This window comes from Chiloscyllium plagiosum, chromosome 17 (genome assembly GCF_004010195.1).
Source record: "Chiloscyllium plagiosum isolate BGI_BamShark_2017 chromosome 17, ASM401019v2, whole genome shotgun sequence".
Classification (NCBI taxonomy): Eukaryota; Metazoa; Chordata; class Chondrichthyes; order Orectolobiformes; family Hemiscylliidae; genus Chiloscyllium; species Chiloscyllium plagiosum.
In genome coordinates this window covers 59,769,374-59,787,312 of record NC_057726.1, presented here as the reverse complement: position 1 = coordinate 59,787,312, position 17,939 = coordinate 59,769,374, and the positions used below count along the sequence as shown (strand labels likewise).

General features: G+C 40.8%; 1 protein-coding gene across 10 annotated transcripts in view; it reads right to left on the bottom strand.

The window, feature by feature from the left end:
* Window positions 1-17,939, bottom strand: part of wdr59 (WD repeat domain 59) — an 87,388-nt gene that overhangs the window by 54,369 nt on the left and 15,080 nt on the right. For all 10 annotated transcript variants that reach the window (XM_043707251.1, XM_043707252.1, XM_043707243.1 and 7 more), the window contains exons 4-10: window positions 14,305-14,390; window positions 7,523-7,603; window positions 5,915-5,952; window positions 4,954-5,042; window positions 3,141-3,257; window positions 2,968-3,045; window positions 930-1,089 (exon numbers count right to left, since the gene is read on the bottom strand). In XM_043707251.1, the coding sequence (XP_043563186.1) occupies window positions 930-1,089; window positions 2,968-3,045; window positions 3,141-3,257; window positions 4,954-5,042; window positions 5,915-5,952; window positions 7,523-7,603; window positions 14,305-14,390 (649 nt within the window). The remainder of the gene's footprint in view (window positions 1-929; window positions 1,090-2,967; window positions 3,046-3,140; window positions 3,258-4,953; window positions 5,043-5,914; window positions 5,953-7,522; window positions 7,604-14,304; window positions 14,391-17,939) is intronic.

Below are 17,939 nucleotides of genomic sequence, written 5' to 3'. Positions count from 1 at the left end.
GACTGAACTGGGAAAAGGACTGTTTTACAGCAAAGGTCTAAGGCAGGAATTACTTTAATTCAAAAAGTTACTGAAACTCATTTGTATGTTGTGTTTAAATTGGTGTTTTGTTCAAGCTATGGGTGAAAAGATTTATGGACTGGCTGACTGTAGGGGCCTGTGTACAAAGCAAGATTCAGGCATCGTCTGGTTGCTGATTGGTTTATGAGGCTGTGCATGTCAAAAGCCATTAAGCCGGACAACAATAATCTGATTTTCACCCATATACCGTCAAAAACCATCCCAATAGTAGGGGAACAATCTTCATTAAGGCTTATCCAATAGGCTTTCAGATTGGATTTAACTGTATTTCTTGCAAGATATCAGCCCTTGAATGTGTTGTCTCTCAGATTGATGTTTACCCCTTCTACAGACACTTCTTTTAATTCCTCCATTAGTTTCAGAGATGAAATTATGAACAACTATGATGGTCACAATTGTATATAGTTCCTCCTCTTTGTAGTCTTTGATTACAGTCAATCAAACTAAACTCCAATACCTCTTCTCTCCTGTCTAGCCTGATTTACTTCTTGTCTATTCATTGCTGACCATGGTATCTCTTGGCGCTTCTCATCTCTTTAAATCAACGGGTTTGTTAATTTTGCTCAGATGTGAAAAACCAGGAGTAACTGTGGTTATTGTACACATAGCTCTTTCTTCTTAAAATATGTTGATTTTTAAATTAGCCAAAAATGTAAAGAGCATATTAAATGGAAACTATAATGGAGGCTACAACTTTCCACAGATTGGGGAAGAAGTATAAAAGAGAAAATAAAAGAATTTCATTCATATATTTACAATTGAAATACATCTTACAGGTCACACATCTAGCTGGATCTCACTTTGAGATTAAAACCATTGACTACTTGTATCTATTATGGACGTCTTACCTTCCCTCTGTTTTCGCCAATGAAATTCCAGCACCACATCATCATGTCCAACAAAGGTATGAACTGGGACATTTAAGTCTAAAACATTCCATAGAAGGAGACTATTCTCACCACGACGTAACTGTGGGACCATTACCGTCACTAAGCCATTGCTAAACGGCTGTCAAAGACAGGAAATAATTATACAGTAAATTATAATAAACAGGAAAATTACAGTTTATTCTTGAAGGAAAACATCAGGCTTAATTTTTAGGCACACAATTGCCTCAAGTACCTACTTCAAAGTAACAGAAGAAACCTAAAACATTGTTCAATGTCAAGTAGTCAAAAAAGTACTTTAACAAATCAAGCTTATTGGAGTAGAGTGAGCCCAAATAACCTAGCCCAAGTAACCCAGTGCACTGTGTCAATTTTGGCAAAATACGGATTTAGATTTCAACCTGTGGTCTGAAAGGAAGGAGTTAAATAGAAGCAAAGTGTTTACCAGGGAAAAAGTTAAAGAAAATAAAACTAGTCTCAGCTTCTCTCAAACATCATCAAGTAGGCAAAACACCTGGCATCTCTAAAGACTAAACAATTTTAACTTCTGCATTTTAAAGTGAACTGAAATAGAAATGGGATTGTTTAAAACCTCTGAGTATGGAAGGAATTGCTATACTTTTAAAAACAAGACACTTAAAACTCAATGTATGGTATTCATCCTGTGTTACTTAAGCAGTGGGCTAAGTTGTTTGTAAATTAACTGATAACAAATGAAAGGGTGGGCTCGGCCTTGACAAATGGAGCCATAGCTGTTGACTTGTGATTACAGATTGCTTATTTATAAGAACTGGTAATTCTCATCTAAGTACAGTAGCCTAATCATAGCTTTCTGTTAACTTGATTTTTTTTTAAAATGAGGTAGACTGGGGACAGTGTGTGCTTCCATTAAATCACTAACTTCTGTAGTAACTAGTGAGTTTGGAGAAGATTTGTAGCTCAAGTTGAGGTTGTGGATGTAAGTTTGCTCGCTGAGCTGGAAGGTTCGTTTTCAGACATTTCGTTACTATACTAGGTAACATCATCAGTGAGCCTCCAGTGAAACACTGGTGTTATGGCCTGTTTTCTATTTGTGTGTTTAGGTTTCCTTGGGCTGAATGTAATTTGCTGTTCTTGGAGTAACTATTGATTTGCAGGATTTGAGAATCAGAACATCTTCCCAAGAAGGATATAACTATGTTACAACAAACAAATATTCCAATTCTTGTGCAATCAGGAAGAACTGCAGGAAGGAAAAGAGATGGAGATCATAAAATTCTATTAAGCCTTCTGGTTAATTTCTCCTGTGTTAGGACACATATAAACAGGCAGTCCTCTCTAGCTCCTTATTATGGACTCAGAAGTACAGCACAGAAACAGACCCTTCCATCCAACTCATCCATACCAACCAGATATCTGAAACTAATCTAGTCCCATTTGCCAGTACTTGGCCCAAATCCTTCTAAACCCTTCTTGTTCATGTTTCCATCCAGATGCTTCTTCAATGTTGTAACTGTACCAGCCTCCACCACTTCCTCTGGTAGCTCATTCCATACATGCACCACCCTCCAGGTAAAAACATTGCCCCTTAGGTACCTTTTAAATCTTTCTCCCTCACCCTAAACCTTTGCCCTCTTGTGCTGGACTCCCTCAACACTGAGTTTATTTACCCTATCCCTGCCTCTCATGATTTTATAAACCTTTATAAGGTCACCCCTCAGCCTCCGATGCTCCAGGGAAATTAGATCCAGTCTTTTCAGCCTCTCCGAGTAGGTCAAACCCTCCAACTCTGACAACATTCTTGTAAATCTTTTCTGAACCCTTTCATGTTTCACAACATCCTTCCTACAGGAAGGAGGTGGAATTGCACACAATATTCCAATTATTTTTCCAACTTTTGAGTAAGTTCAACAAAATGTTTTAAAAAATACAGTTAGTACGAAATTGAAATTGAGACAGAAACGAAAACCAACTTTCCATTAACAGCATCCCAAAAACATCAAACAGAAATGCTGCTTACAGTGTAACGGGCCTTCCATACTGGGACTTGACATGACAGGATGTTCAGGTATTTCCTTGGTTGTCTGTAATCCCAGAACTAGAAACCAGAAGGAAAATATGAATTCCTCTTGAATAAATTCCTCTGAACACATACTAAATAATAACCAAGGGTCTTCAGGATTGATTACTTACTCTGACAGAGTTGTCCTGGCTTGATGTAGCAAAGATGTGTTCATTCTCTGGGTGCCAATCCAGTCCATGGATTTTTGACAAGTGAGCAGCAATATATTCCACTGCTGTATTAGGTTTCTATGAAAAAAAAGTAGAGGTTTGCAGGGATCTTAAATCAAAATCTTCAAATTACTTCTCGGCTTAAAGCAAAAATCTTTAATATGTCTTACCATCCCGCTTCAGCTTCAGAACCTCCCTGTACCTTTTGTGCTTTGGAGAAGCTAATATGCACACCTTAGTTTCCATTTGCAGGAAGGTAGAGGAGATCCACCTGTTGAAGCTACACCTGTCTATTCCATTAACATATTCAGTCCTGCTGTTATTTTCTCATTTCAATCTATTATCAGTTCAACCACAACAATTTTTATTCTAACAGTATAACAATTTCTTTATTTCAGTCAGCCATTGCTTAATTGGTAGCACTCACACTTGCAAGACTGAGGTTAAATGTTCAAGTTCCACTCCAAAAACCTGAACATAAAATCCACATTGACAGTCCAATCCAATACAAAGGGACTGAAAACAACTGGAGGTGCTATTAGTTGAGATATTACTTTGCTTGCCCACTCAAGTAGATTTAAAAGATCCCTTGGCACAAGCTGAGGAACAAGAAAGTCAGCACAACGTCTAGTCAATAGTATTCAAATCACCACTAAAATACATTACCTGGTCAGAACTTCCTGTTTTTTTTGGCAGGGGTGGGGACTTGCTATGGACAAACTGGCTGCCTCAATTTCTACATTTGTAACAGCAGCTACACTTCTAAAAAATACTTTATTAAGAATAAGACACTTTCTAAATATCCTGATGTTGCAAAGTGCATTGCATTAATGGCCTTTCCTTTAAAATGACCTCAATATTTTTGTATGAATGCAAGCATCCTTTCACTTGTTATCTTTGTTCCAACTAATTTTTAGCACAAATCTGTTGTACCACATTTCAAATTTTGTTTCATTCCTTCCTTCAGCACTCGGGGCCTGGCTTTCTTACCAAAGCAGTGCTATCAACAACACTTCAGCACTTTACATATTTTCAACTAGATGTTTTGTTCCTACGATAATTATCACGCCATCGAATGTTTCTTCACATATTGCTATTCTTATTCATCATTTTGATTAATTCAGCCAGCTTAGGTTACTGAATTGTTCAAATAAACTATTATATGTATGAGCTCGGTATTCACACCTGCTACTCTTACCAATGGTGTATTTCTTTGGTCCTCTTTCTTTGCAGTTATTTATTCTACAAAAGGGTGGATAAATCCCCTTGATCTGAACTTTGCAACGGTGTGTTGTGGGGTGGGGGTGAATGATCTATGCCCTACTATGTTTTCTTTTCTTACACAAAATACCTAAGCCAACAATTCACCAATTAAAAATCAGATCCAATAGGTTCAAAGAAAAGCACAATAATTTTCACTTGAGTTTGCAGCTATTTCAAGACAAAACAATTACACTTTTTGTGGTTGAAATCATATCCAAACACCCACAGTCCTTAATAATCCCAAGCCATGTTTGCCATGACTGCATTATTTCTTTGGCTCTCTTCCAACTCGTTAGGAATGGGACCAAACTCCACAGGCTTTGAAATGGTTAAGTAAACAATAAACTTAGAGTCCAAATTCTTTTTTTTTTAAATAAATCTACAGGTATAATGAAAACTGTAGGAACATGAAACCATCAGTGATTAGTGTAAAAACCTGTTTGGTTCACAAATATGAACCTTCTCAGCAATGCCCAAATCCCATGAAAAATAGTAAATTTTAAAAACTGACCCGTTTGTCCCAGATTCTCACATCTCCATCATGGCTTGTTGCTAAACAGCATGGGTTCTTTTTGTTCCATTTTACCTGAGAGGCTCCAGCTGCACAATATGGAAAAAAGATGAAGTGTAAAGAGGACAACAAAGCTCCCAATAACAATCTTCTTTAATCCCCTTCAGAGAATGCAGGGATGAATGCAGTCACCTTGTAAAGTCATGGAACAGGACCAGCAGCGCAACAGCCATGTTATGTTAAAAGAATTAATCCTGGTACTATCAGCTATTTTGGGAAAGGTGTGCCACCTTAGCCATATAGGGAAACACAAGGAACACTGTAATCTCTTTGCTGTTGTGTGCTCTACGAAAGTAGTATTGCAATGAATCCAAGACTATTCAATATGTTGAGTTGTCATACATAGGTACATTAATTGCAGACAGAGAGACATAGACAGGCAGAGATGTATTTACATCCAGAACGAGTTAAAAAGACAGTTAAGAGGCCATGCAGGTTGGGTTTTATAAATAGAGGCACAGAACACATTTGCAAGAAAATTGAGCACTGGACCGAGGACACAATCATAATTGGCAAAAGAACTCCAAGGTAAACAATGTCCTTCCCCTGTTTAATGAATGCTTCAAATCTCAGCTTCACATCACATGGAATATCAACCCACTGAATGTTATCAAATTAACCCTGAAAGAGCAAGTGGAATTCCAATTGTAACAGAACCTGAAAACCACCTTTGCTATTTCAATAAAGATAGTTCTTCTATAATGCAATGGCTGCATTATTGTGCAACCCCATGTTTATAGAAAAATTGCGCTTTAGAAACAGTGCTTAAAGTGTTAGCAATGTGATCACGTTACAGCCAACACACATTTTAGAAGTTTACACTTTAGAAACAGAGTCCCCAATTTGTCAATCGCGTTAAGGAAACGCATATAGCAGAATGACATGTAAAGATGCTACTCACCTACAGCAGATAGAGATACTGATGGCTTCCGTGTGTCCCTAAAAAAAGGGAAAAAGACTTGTAAGGGGAACTTATGTAACATTGAGCATATCATCAATTTAAAACTGACTTCATATTACGTTCAAGCCTCAAGAAAAAAAGCAAACAAGAAATTCAAATTCATGCAATTACCTCACTTTTCTTGTGTACAGAAATTCATCAGTATGATTAAAAGTGTTCAAACCTCACTCAACTGACAGTTTATTCATCCAAAATAGAATTTGCACTTTCTCATCATAGGAACATATCCTAAGTACTCAAGTCTGGGTACAAGTTTGCAGGGCTGAGATTTAGGAACATCAAGTATGGATTGCAGTCATTTGAAAGAGTTTAACCTGATTTAACTGCACAACTCTGAACACTGTAATGCTTTCTATCCCTTCCCTAAACAGAAATCACTTATCCACTGGAGCACTGATCTTATTCGTTTCTCACTAATGGGCCTGATAGATATCTATCACACAAACATACTATAGGTCTCACTAAATGAGAAAGCTGTGAAAGTCAACTAAAAATGCATTGCCAAGTTAGTTCCAACTAACAGTCAGCCTCAATAAGTCTAAGAAATATATTTTCCCAATGACTTCCAAAATGAACTTTTTTTCGCTGGATGATCAGCATGGAACAAATGTAATGTCAAAAGGACACTGCATAGAAAAACAACAGTTGTGAATGGATTAATATCTTGCTGGCACCTTTTTGTTTTCAAGCTTCCATACATGCTGGTGGTCATTGTACAAACTTAAGTAGGCCAAGTCCATTCACAGTCGGGTTGCAATTGAATTAGAAAGGCCAGTTTCTAAAGATGGGGTAATTCTTCAAGGGTTTTTCTATTTGTAGAAAGAACTCACACTTGTATCTTAAGACAGTGGCATAAATATCTATGTATCAATGCAATCTCAGAAAGACAGTGCGATCTCATCTCTTATGGAATTTAATCTGTAAAGTAGTACTAGCATTTAATAAATTTATCTAATAGAGGTGAACCTTGAATCAGTCTCCAAGCTACCACAGAAAATGTGCAATATGGGCAACGTGGTGTCTCAGTGGTTAGCACTGCTGCCTCACAGCACTAGGGACCCAGGTTCGATTCCAGCCTCAGGCAACTATCTGTGTGGAGTTTGCACATTCGCCCTGTGTTTGCGTGGGTTTCCTTCGGATGCTCTGGCTTCTTTCCACAATCCAAAGACGTGCAAGTTAGGTAAATTGGACATGCTAAATTGTCCATAGTGTTCAGGGATGTATAGGTTAGCTGCATTAGTCAGGGGTAAATATAGGGTAGGGGAATGGGCCTGGATGGATTACTCTTCGGAGAGTCAGTGTGGACTTGTGGAAACAGGCCTTTCGGTCCGACATGAGGGATTCTAAAAATCCACGACGAAAGACGAAAAGCGGAGGGTTTTTGGGAAAGTGCAGAGGCGTTAGTCTAATCGGAAAACTGCTTCAAAGAATGTAAGCCATATGGCTTCCTGTGTTGGCTGATCATATAAGGATTTGATGTTTATCCTGCCAACGAGAAGGCATGCAATCTTCAGGTCCCCCCCCCCCCGACCAGAGACCAAGGCTTACTTGATATCCCAAATATAGATGTATGTGTCAACAGAGCTCGTCACAAGCAGCTCCGGTTCAAAGCACGACCACTCCAAATCACTAAAAGCAAGGGGAGGAAAAGAAAAATTTAATAGATTATGTGCATGGTTACTCATCAAATAGAGAATGCTGACTGTGGAAAGCAAAAGAATCCTACGTACATCCAAGCAAGTAACTTAGTACCGATACATGGAATTCAATCAAAATTGCTTTACTCACAACTATGGAGTACTTCTTGCATCAGGGAAATCATTAATTTCATGCCTCTGCTTCACATATTTTTAGATTATCCCATACTAGGAGGACAACTCATTCTCTATCACTATCTGAACCTACAGGTTGACAAGTAACTTATATTGATGTAGTACCTTTAACACAATAAAGTATCCCAAAATGCTCCAAAGACCATGCAAGGGAAAATATGATATAGAACCATGCATAACATTGGGGCAGATGACCTAAGGTTGCAATCAGTGCCTGGAAAGAAGAAAGCAGACTAAAGAGGTGGAGAGGGGGATTCAAGATGGCAGCGACCCAGTAGGTCTGCCCTGCTGAGCTCTGCACCAGAACCCAGACAAAGTGGTGCACTCACCCTCCCTTTATTACCCATTGTGGTAGAAATGTTAGTTTGTGACCGCCAGAATTGTTCTGTGTTGTTAGAAAAATGACTAAAGCGAAGGGACCACAACGATCACAACCAGCAGGGCACTCCCTTGCAGCAACAGACATGCCCACAGTCGCAGTGTTGGCCTCCGTGAATGTCCCAGGGACTTAGCTGTGGAGCAGAGCCTGGTCTAGGAGTTTGTGAAACTCGAAGAGAAGATGAATTTAGCGATTGAGGAGACCCAGGCCAGGCTGGAACCGATCTCGGTCATGCTGCAATAGCATGGCCAGGAGATCCAGCGACTCGGGCAGCGCATTGTGGAGGTGCAGCAACGGACTGTGACCTCCGAGACCAAGGCAGAACCCTCGGCGGGTCAGGTCCAGGCCCTGGAACAGCAGGTACGGGCCTTGGAAGAGCAACCTTGAAAATTGAGGCCATCGGAAGAACATCTGACAGGTGCAGTTGATGTTTATCTTCCAGAACAGGAGGAAGAAGGCCAGCTCATCAGCTTCTTGGAGCGGGCCCACCGGTGCAGTTTCTTTTCTACCAGGAGTGCCTAGATTTAAAGTATGGATGGGACAGGTTGAGTGCCCACTTTTAACTTTCTTGTTATAAGATGTGTGTAACTTTTTCTTACTTTGGTGTTTTCTGGGACTGGGGCATGGCTTCAGCTAGAAGGAGCCATGGAGGGTTTGTATTAGCACCCCCTGTGGGCAAGGGAGGGTTCCGATGGGTGTTTTTCTCATCCTTTAAGAGGTTACTATACTCATCCAGAAGAACCTCCCATTTCAACTGTTAAGGATGAACATGGGCGGTTTATGGATTGTGGGATTTTGAATGTATTTTGCCCCCGGCACATCCCCTCAAATTTTTAACGGATGCGCCTTTCAGGTTGATGGCCTTTGGGGTGTGTCATTAAATTATAGGGACAGACTTTAACTGATTTATTGACCCCGAAGTGGACAAGATGCAGAGGGGCCTTGTGGGTACATCCCCGCAATCCAAGCAGTTGGTGGATGTGTGGAGAAGTCTTCACCCAAAGGAAGGGATTTCACTTTTTCCTCTAATCCACATACTTTGATAGACCATCTGAAACTAAATTGTAGTAGAATACAGCCCTCAGGGCTACTCTGAATGCTGCACTCACCAAGACAGTAAAGAAGGAAATCGCTTCTGCAAAACAGAGGTTATTTGAGTATGGTGATAAACCAATTATTAATCTAGAATATCTGGCCAGAAAGAAGAATGCCCCTCCAATCGATCACATTCATTAGAGAGTGTGCTGGTACTCTCACTTGCGATGCCAAAAAGATTAAGGCAGTTTTACTCTGAGCTGTACTGGTCGGAGAGCTGTGAGGACAGATTGGCGAAGATGGAGTCCTTTTTTAAAACCCTGGTGTAACTTCACAGCAGGCGTCTTTTCTGAATGGCCCTCTGACAATCCAAGAAATACAGGAGGCAGTAAGGCAGCTCCAGAATGGCAAAACGCCTGGCCCAGACAGATCTCAAAGTGAGTTTTACAAGGCATTTTTAGATATGCTGGCTGGGCCACTGTTGGATATGTACAACTACTCGTACAGTCAGGACTGCCTCCCATCCTCTCTGAGAGAAGCAAATATTTCTCATTCTCAAGAGAGGGAAACCCCAGAGGATTGCATTTCGTATAGGCCCATATCATTACTGAATGTGGATTTTAACGTCCTGTTGAAAATGCTGGAACTGAGGATGGAGAATGTTTTGCCCTTCATTGTAAAGGAGGACCAGACAAGTTTTACTAAGGGTCATAGGTCTACGAATAATAGAAGAGTATTAAACATGGTCTAGGTATCCCAGCAAGGGTGGAATCCAGGCTTGTTAGTCTCCCTGGATGCAGAGAAAGCGTTTGACCGGGATGAAGGTGGCCGTACTTCTTTTACATACTGGAGCAGTTTGGTCTAGGATGGCTTTTTGCCAGGTGGGTGGCAATCTTATACAGTGACCCAAAAGCAGCGGTTCTCACCAATGGTAGACGGTTAGACAATTTTAGTATTGGCAGAGGCAGCCGACAAGGGTGTCCTCTCTCACCACTATTATTTACATTGGTGATTGAGCCATTGGCAGAGGCCATCCGGAGGTAGGATCAGGCAGACATAAGATCACCCTTTACGCGGATGACGTTCAGCTCTTTTTAACTGAGCCAATGACATCTGTGCCCCGTTTGGTTTGCTTTCGGGGTATAAAATTAATTTCATGAGGTCGAAGACCATGCCTGTGGGGGGCCTTACCGGAATATCCAATCTTGGGGATGGAACCAGGTTCCCTTTCAAGTGGTCACAAGGAGGTTTCTTGTATTTAGGCATTTTGATCACCCTGGCATTCGATCAATTATATAAAGCTAACTTTGTGCAGTTGCCAGAGAAGATAAGACAGGATCTTTGGCACTGGGAGGATCTTCCAATATCTTGGTTGGGTAGAAGAGCTCTGGTCAAAATGAATGTTCTTCCTCGTTTATTATATCCCATGCGAATGTTCCATTTGATGCTGCCTAGGTGAGCACTACGGAGGCTTTACAGTTGGCTCAGATCTTTCATCTGGCATCATAGACAGCCTCTTATTAAGCTTGCCAAATTGCAGCTTCCACAAGGGATGGGAGGTTTGGTTTCCCAAATTTTAAGAAATATCAATGGAGTTCCCGACTATCCTATGTGGCTGACTGGGCTTGTCAGTACCCATGGTCAAACTGGTTGGACATCGAGGCTTCCCAGGCAAAGTGCCCCCTTATCAATTTGTTGTTTATGGACAAGATGAGGACTCTTATGGACCATTACAGAAACCCAATTGCCCTGAACACGATTAAAGCATGGAGGATAATGCAATAAGGTGAAAGTAACTTACAAAAAAACTTCCCCTTTCACTCCCTTATTAGGAATGTTAGGATTCCGGCTGGGGTCGATGGACTCCAGCTTTCAGCTCTGGGAGTCAAGAGCAATCTCCTGTTTGGGAGATTTATTTGACGGCGAGGTCAGAAATATGAGCGATCTAGGAGGGACCTCTCTCGTTACTTTCAGGTTTGGGATTTTATACAGAATAAGACTACATTAATGGTTAGTCCTTATGAGTAAGATATGGAGAAGAGAGTGCTTCTGTTTACGCGTGCTCTCTTGATCAGCAACCTCTATCACTTGTTAGAAGGTTAAGAAAGACATTGAGCGGCTGTGTGGAATCTGGACTCAAGAATTGGAGGTGGAAATCTCGTCAGAGGTGTGGGAGGATATTTGGGAGAACAAAGAAGATTTTGATTTGTAATAGGATGCAGGCTCTGCAACTGAAGGTACTCCATAGGGCTCATTTGGCACCGAAGTGGCTTGTGAAATTTAAGACAACAGCGTGCCCCAAATGCAACTCAGATGTTGGCTCTCTTACTCATTGCTTGTGGTCATTGGGATACCATAGCAAGTGCTTTGGAAGAGGTCTTGGGAACTGAGGTTAAGGTGGACCCAGTGTCCCTCCTTTTGGGCTTTCCAAATCTCCCTTCTTTGGGCGGGCATGGGAAGAAACTGTTTAATATTCTCTCATTCTGTGCGAGGAAGAACATTCTAATGAGCTGAGTGTCGGAGAATCCCCTGGGACTCTCGGGGTGACATAGATTAATTATGGAGCACATCTCCTTGGACTTACTAGTTTGGTGCACCAGAAAACAGAACTGTTTTAGAGAATGTGACAGCCCTTTCTGAATTATATAGACGCAGACTTGTCGGCTATATTGGTTAGGGTCTTTGTGTCGTCTTGAGAGTTATGTCTGGCGGCCTGGGGGCCCCTGGGAGGAAGTATCCCGAATAAATATGGGTACGCCTACTAATGCTCCCAATGGCGTGGAGCTTTCGTGAGATTGCACTGAGTGCAATAACTTAACTGAATGCGATTTAATTTACCTTGGTTTAATTTAGGTTTTTTTTGTTATTTATTGAATTGTACGTTTTTTCACTCAGTGGTTTGTGGAGTAGAGTAGTAGTTCGCTTACTGTTATTGTCGTTACATTATAACGCTGTTATACAGTTTTATAGTGATGTTGTAATTTTGTAAAAAATTTAAAATCTTTTTTCTCCAATAAAAATGTTTACAAAAAAAGGAGAGGTTTGGGCAAGGAATTCTAGAGGTTAGGGTCAAAGCAGCAGAGGCAACTCACAGTGAATTGATTAACATTAGAATGCTCAAGAGGCTGCAAATAAAGCACAGATATATCAGGAGTTGTAGGGCTAGAGATAATTGAAATTGGTGGGTCATAACATGGAGGAAACTGTAAACAAAGATGAAAGTTTTAAAATTGAGCCAGTGCTCAATCAGGAGCCAGGATAGTTAGCACAGAGCTGAATTGAGGTCGAGGTACAGAAAAAGGCAGCCAAGTTTGGAAGGCCTCAAAATTACACAGTCCAATGTAGCAGGGTGGACAGGAGCACCTTAAAATAAAGTCTAGAGAAGATGGTGCCACACAGCTATCATCACTTGATAAATAATCAAAATATCCAGGTTAATGCATGGGTGTAGATATTATTTTGGCTATTGATAGAATATTAACTCCAGTTAAGAAGTTTGAAATATAAACCGCTTCTCAGCAATGGTGAACATGACAACCACTGATTATTGTAAAAAACACACAAGGTTCACCAAGGAAATTGATCAGCCTTACAGAGCCTGGTCGATGTGACTCAAGACTCATAGCAATATTAAATGCCCTCTGAAATGGCAAACAGCACAGTTCAAGGGTAACAGAGATGGACAACAAATGCTGGCCTGACCAGCAACATCTACATTCTGGGAGATACAAAAAAAGGTATGGATGCATGTCTTAGCAGCAGTAAAGCTAAGGCAAGGGAGCAGAAGGATGATATCAAAGGTAGAAAGTCTGAGCATGACAATGTATTTAAAAACTCATCTGCAAATCAAAAGTCTGGCTCAGCCTCAAACAGTCAGCATGGAGAAAAAAAGAAATAGTGGTGAGGGACCACAGCCTGTGGCAGGGACTGAAGACTATGGGTTCAGTCTTCCTATAAATTTAATTGGAAGAAATTTCTGCTCGTTTCTGTGCAAGAGGTGGTGGTAAGACAGAACTAGGTCTAATCATTACATATTAGGAGACTGACACATTCTCGGTTGATGTCATCAAGGAGCAAAATGCAGATGAAACATAGGGAGGGTCTAAGGAAAAATCCTTGGGGATACCAGTGGTAACAACGTATGAATCAGAAGATAATGGCAATTCTCTAGATCTGATTTAGTCGGCTAAGAATGGAACCAGTGCCTCCTGTCCAATCGACAGAGAGAGGCATCAAAGAAAGGTGTACACGAGTTGGGGATTTGTTTCAGAAGATTGGAGGTATAAATTCCCAATCAGTTAGTCAATGGAAGGAGTTCTGATTTACTTTGAGTGATGGGAAATAGTAGTCATGGTAATAGGTCCTGGCAAAATAGCATGGCACATTCATAGGACAATGGTCATCCAATTTTGCAATTAAACAATTAAGGTTCATTGCCTACAAACTCTCAGAAACTGAGCAGACAGAGTCAAGTACCTCTCAAGTGTTTTGCGATGACATTGTGAAAATAACAAAATACAACAGAGCAGAATTGGATGGTTATAGACTGAGTGACCATGATACAGACACACACACACAGACACACACACAGACACAGACACAGACACAGACACAGACACAGACAGACACAGACAGACACAGACAGACACAGACAGACACAGACAGACACAGACAGACACAGACAGACACAGACAGACACAGACAGACACAGACAGAGTTATTGCATGCAAAGACCAACAACTTAAACAGGTGCTCGGATGACTTGACTTTCAGAAGGATCCACTGAACTGAGTGATGTGACTGTTGCAGGAAAGACAGGAAAAACCACTTTCAAGTTTAAACATTCGTCAAACGTTCAAGGTGATGGTCAAGAAGCGGACTGACAGAATGTAATAAATTAACAGAAAGTAAGAAATGGAGTTCTAATTGTCTTTTCAGAGTCTCTGTGCAACCTGGTGCTGGGCTTGAGCAATTGTTTCAATTTAAATTGAGTTATTTATTTAATATTACTTGTCATACTGTGAGGAAAGACAGCATAATATATTCACATTACTTATCCAGAGGTGTAATTCTACATAAAATACCTTATAACACGAGTATGACCCTGTAGTGAAGTGTGGATCTCCCCATTTCCATCATGCCATTTGTACAGGTCCACTCGCTGGTTACACTGAAATACACATCCAAATATAACCTCAGTAGTTGCGAAACAGAACTTGCATCAATACACTGTCTCAGTCAGTTGTATCAGAGATGTACGCTTTATCTCAAATATCAGAGCCGTAACATTTATACTTTTGGATATTGATGCTTACTCTGAAAACCCCAAGTGAATTTGAACTATCCATTTGTGTGCATTTTACCTAAAAACATTGGAGAATATGCTGACATCAAAAAGAGCAAGTGCAAAATCAAATTAGGGACAGTGTATCTGACAGACTGTAAGAATGGAAATTATGTTAGGTAGTGTTTCAAATAAAAGGCAAGTGAACACAAGGTCAGAGCTCAGACACCTGAGCAACTGTGACGCCTCATTCTGCAGCAAAACTAGCACAGTCCCCTGTTAAATGAAACAGTACATGAAATAAGCCCAGAAGTAAACACATCTACCTCTCCAGTTTGCTGCATTATCAGCAAAAAACATTGTATCTTTACCTAGATTTCCATTATCCACAAATGATCATCATTCATGAACCATCAAGAGATCAACGGTATTTTCTTCTGAACACATTATATCATCTTTCTGCTATTCAAATTTAGAAACAGGCAACTGTATATTTTGATCAACTTGACCAATAAAAATAGAGTAATAATTTTAATTACTTTACAACATTTATAGCCTAATGCCAAAACTCACTTAAATGCCAGAACTGGTCAAGAGTCATAACCCAATAAAGAATCAAAGAAACATTTTGGATAGAAGGCGGCTATTGAGCTCTTTGAAAAAGCTATCATACAAAGTTCCACTAACACCCAACCCTCCCACCATAACACATATTTCAAGACCTGTATAATTCATGTGTAATTAACAAGTATGAAATCAGTTTTTGTCATCTTTCTAGGCAGAGCACTCCAGATCCTGAGGACTGCAAAACAAATTACGATCTCCATTCTTGATATTTTCCCCATGAACTCGAACTGTCAACTCCTACCACCAGAAGGAATCATTTTTCTTAAAATCTCTCCTAATCCTTCGAGCTCTCAGATGTCACCTCTTAACCTGGACTCTTAGAAATTAGACAACACTAACTTTTCTAACCCTTTCTCATAACTGAATTTGCTTATTCCAAATCTCCTCTGCACTATTCCTAAGATTTTACAAGAATTCGCAAATGTGATGCTCAACATTTTCCACAATACACGAACAATTTCGCCATGCTTTTCAATTATATTCCTCTTTTTATAAACTGAGATAACCCTTTTTTTAGTCATTTTATCCATTACCCTACCATCTTTCAGAACTTGTCTATGTGAACACCCATGCCACTTCTGCTCATCTACACTTCAAAAGACATGCAATCAACTGAATTAAAACTAAAAACTGGGGTGACATGGTGGCTCAGTGGCTAGTACTGCTGCTGCACAGCACCAGGGATCTGAGTTCAATTCCACCTTTGGGCCACTGTCTGTGTGGAGTTTGCGTGTTCTCCTAATGTCTGTGTGGTTTCCTCTGGGTGCTCCAGTTTCCTCCCATGATCCAAAGATGTGCAGCTTTGGTAGACTGTCCTTGCTAAATTGCCCATAATGTCCAGGGATGTGCAGGCTATGGGAAATGCAAGGTTACAGGGATGGGGTAGGGGAGTGGGTCTAGGTGGGATACTTTTCAGAGGGTCATTGTGGGCCAAATGTCCTGGTTCCACATCAAAGGGATGCTATGATTCGAAAAAGTGCTGGACAAACTCAGCAGGTCTGGCAGCAAATATACAGAGAGAAAAATGAGTTTACATTTCAAGTTCAATATGCCTTTGTGGAACACAAAGAAGCTAGAAAATTCTGTTTTTTATGTTATTGACAGAGGAGAATGAGGAACATGTGGAACAGATGGCAAGTGTGCCAAATGCAAATGACAAAGATCTTGATAATGGTGGCCAAAGGGCCAAAAGTTATGAAAGAAAAGTGTATGTTAGCTATGGAAAGGAAAAAAATGGGTCCACTCTGCTCAGAGCAAATATAACAAGACATGGCCAAGGATGATAAGCACAGAAATGGGTTATACTCTGAGATTGTAGAACTCAGTATGCAGTCCTAAGAGCCGTAAAGTGCCGAAGCAGAAAATGAGGTGTTGTCCCCCCAGCTTTCTTTGAGCTTAGTTGGAATATGGTAGCATGTCCAGGACAAAAGTGTTATGATGGACAGAAATGTTTGGATCATTCTGACTGGAAATGGTTACCCAGTCTGCACTTGGTCTCACCAATGTAAAGGATACCACATTATGGCAGCATTACAGCTTTAGTTCAAACGTGGACAAAAGAGCTGAATTCCAGACGGGAGGCAAGAGTGACAGCCCTTGACATCAAGGCTGTATTCAACTGAAAGTAGCATCAAGGAGCCCTAGCTAAATTGGAATTAATGGGCATCAGGGAGCAAACTCTCCACTGGTTGGGGTCATATCTGACACATAGGAAGATGGTTGTGGTTGTTGGAGGTCAGTCATCTCTGCAGGAGTTTCCCAGAGTAGTGTCCTACGCCCAACCATCTTCAGCTGCTTCATCCTTCCATAAGGTCAGAAGTGGGAATGTTCGCCCAAGAATTGCACAATGTTCAGCACCATTCGCAACTCCTCAGATACTGAAGCAGTCCATTTTCAAACACAACAAAACTTGGATAATATCAGGCTCTGGCTGACAAGTGGCAAATAACATTCATGCGACACAAACGCCAAGCTATGACCAGCACCAATAAGAGGCAATCTAACCACCGTCCCTTGATATTCAATGGTATTACCATCACAGTCAACAACACTGTCAATGGGTTATCATTGACCAGAATCTCAATTAGACTCACCACATAAACACAGCAGGTCAAAGGCTAAGAATACTGCAGAGAGTAACTCAGCTCCTGACTCCCCAAAGCTTGCCCACCATCTAGAAGACACAAGTCAGGAGTGTGATGGAATATTCCTGACTTGCTTGGATGAGTGCAGCTCCAACAACAGTTAAGAAACTTGACAACATCCAGGACAAAGCAGCCTGCTTGGTTGGCACTACATGCGCAAGCATCCACTCGCACCACCGCTAACGCTCAGTAGCAGCAGTGTGTACTATCGAAAGATGCACTGCAGAAATTCAGAGATCCTCAGACAGCACCTTCCATGACCACTTCCAAGAGCAGCAGATATGGAACATCCCCAATTTCAAGTCCCCCTCCAAGCTATTCACCATCATGACTTGGAAATATAAGGCTGTTTGTTCACTGTCACTGGGTCAAAACTGTGGAATTCCCTTTCTAATGTCATTGTGGGCCAACCACTGCAGGTAGATTGCAGCAGTTCAAGAAGGCAGCTTACCACCACCTCACAAGGGCAACTAGCGGCGGACAATAAATACCAGTGAGCCAGCAATACCCACATCCCACAAATGAGTAAAAACAAATACAGCGGACGAGGTTGAAAGAAGTTAAAACGCTCTTTCATCTGGAAGGTATATTTGCACTTGGCTGAAGAGGAGTAAGGTGGTGAATGGGCAACTGTTGTACCTTCTGCAATTATATGGCAAGGTGC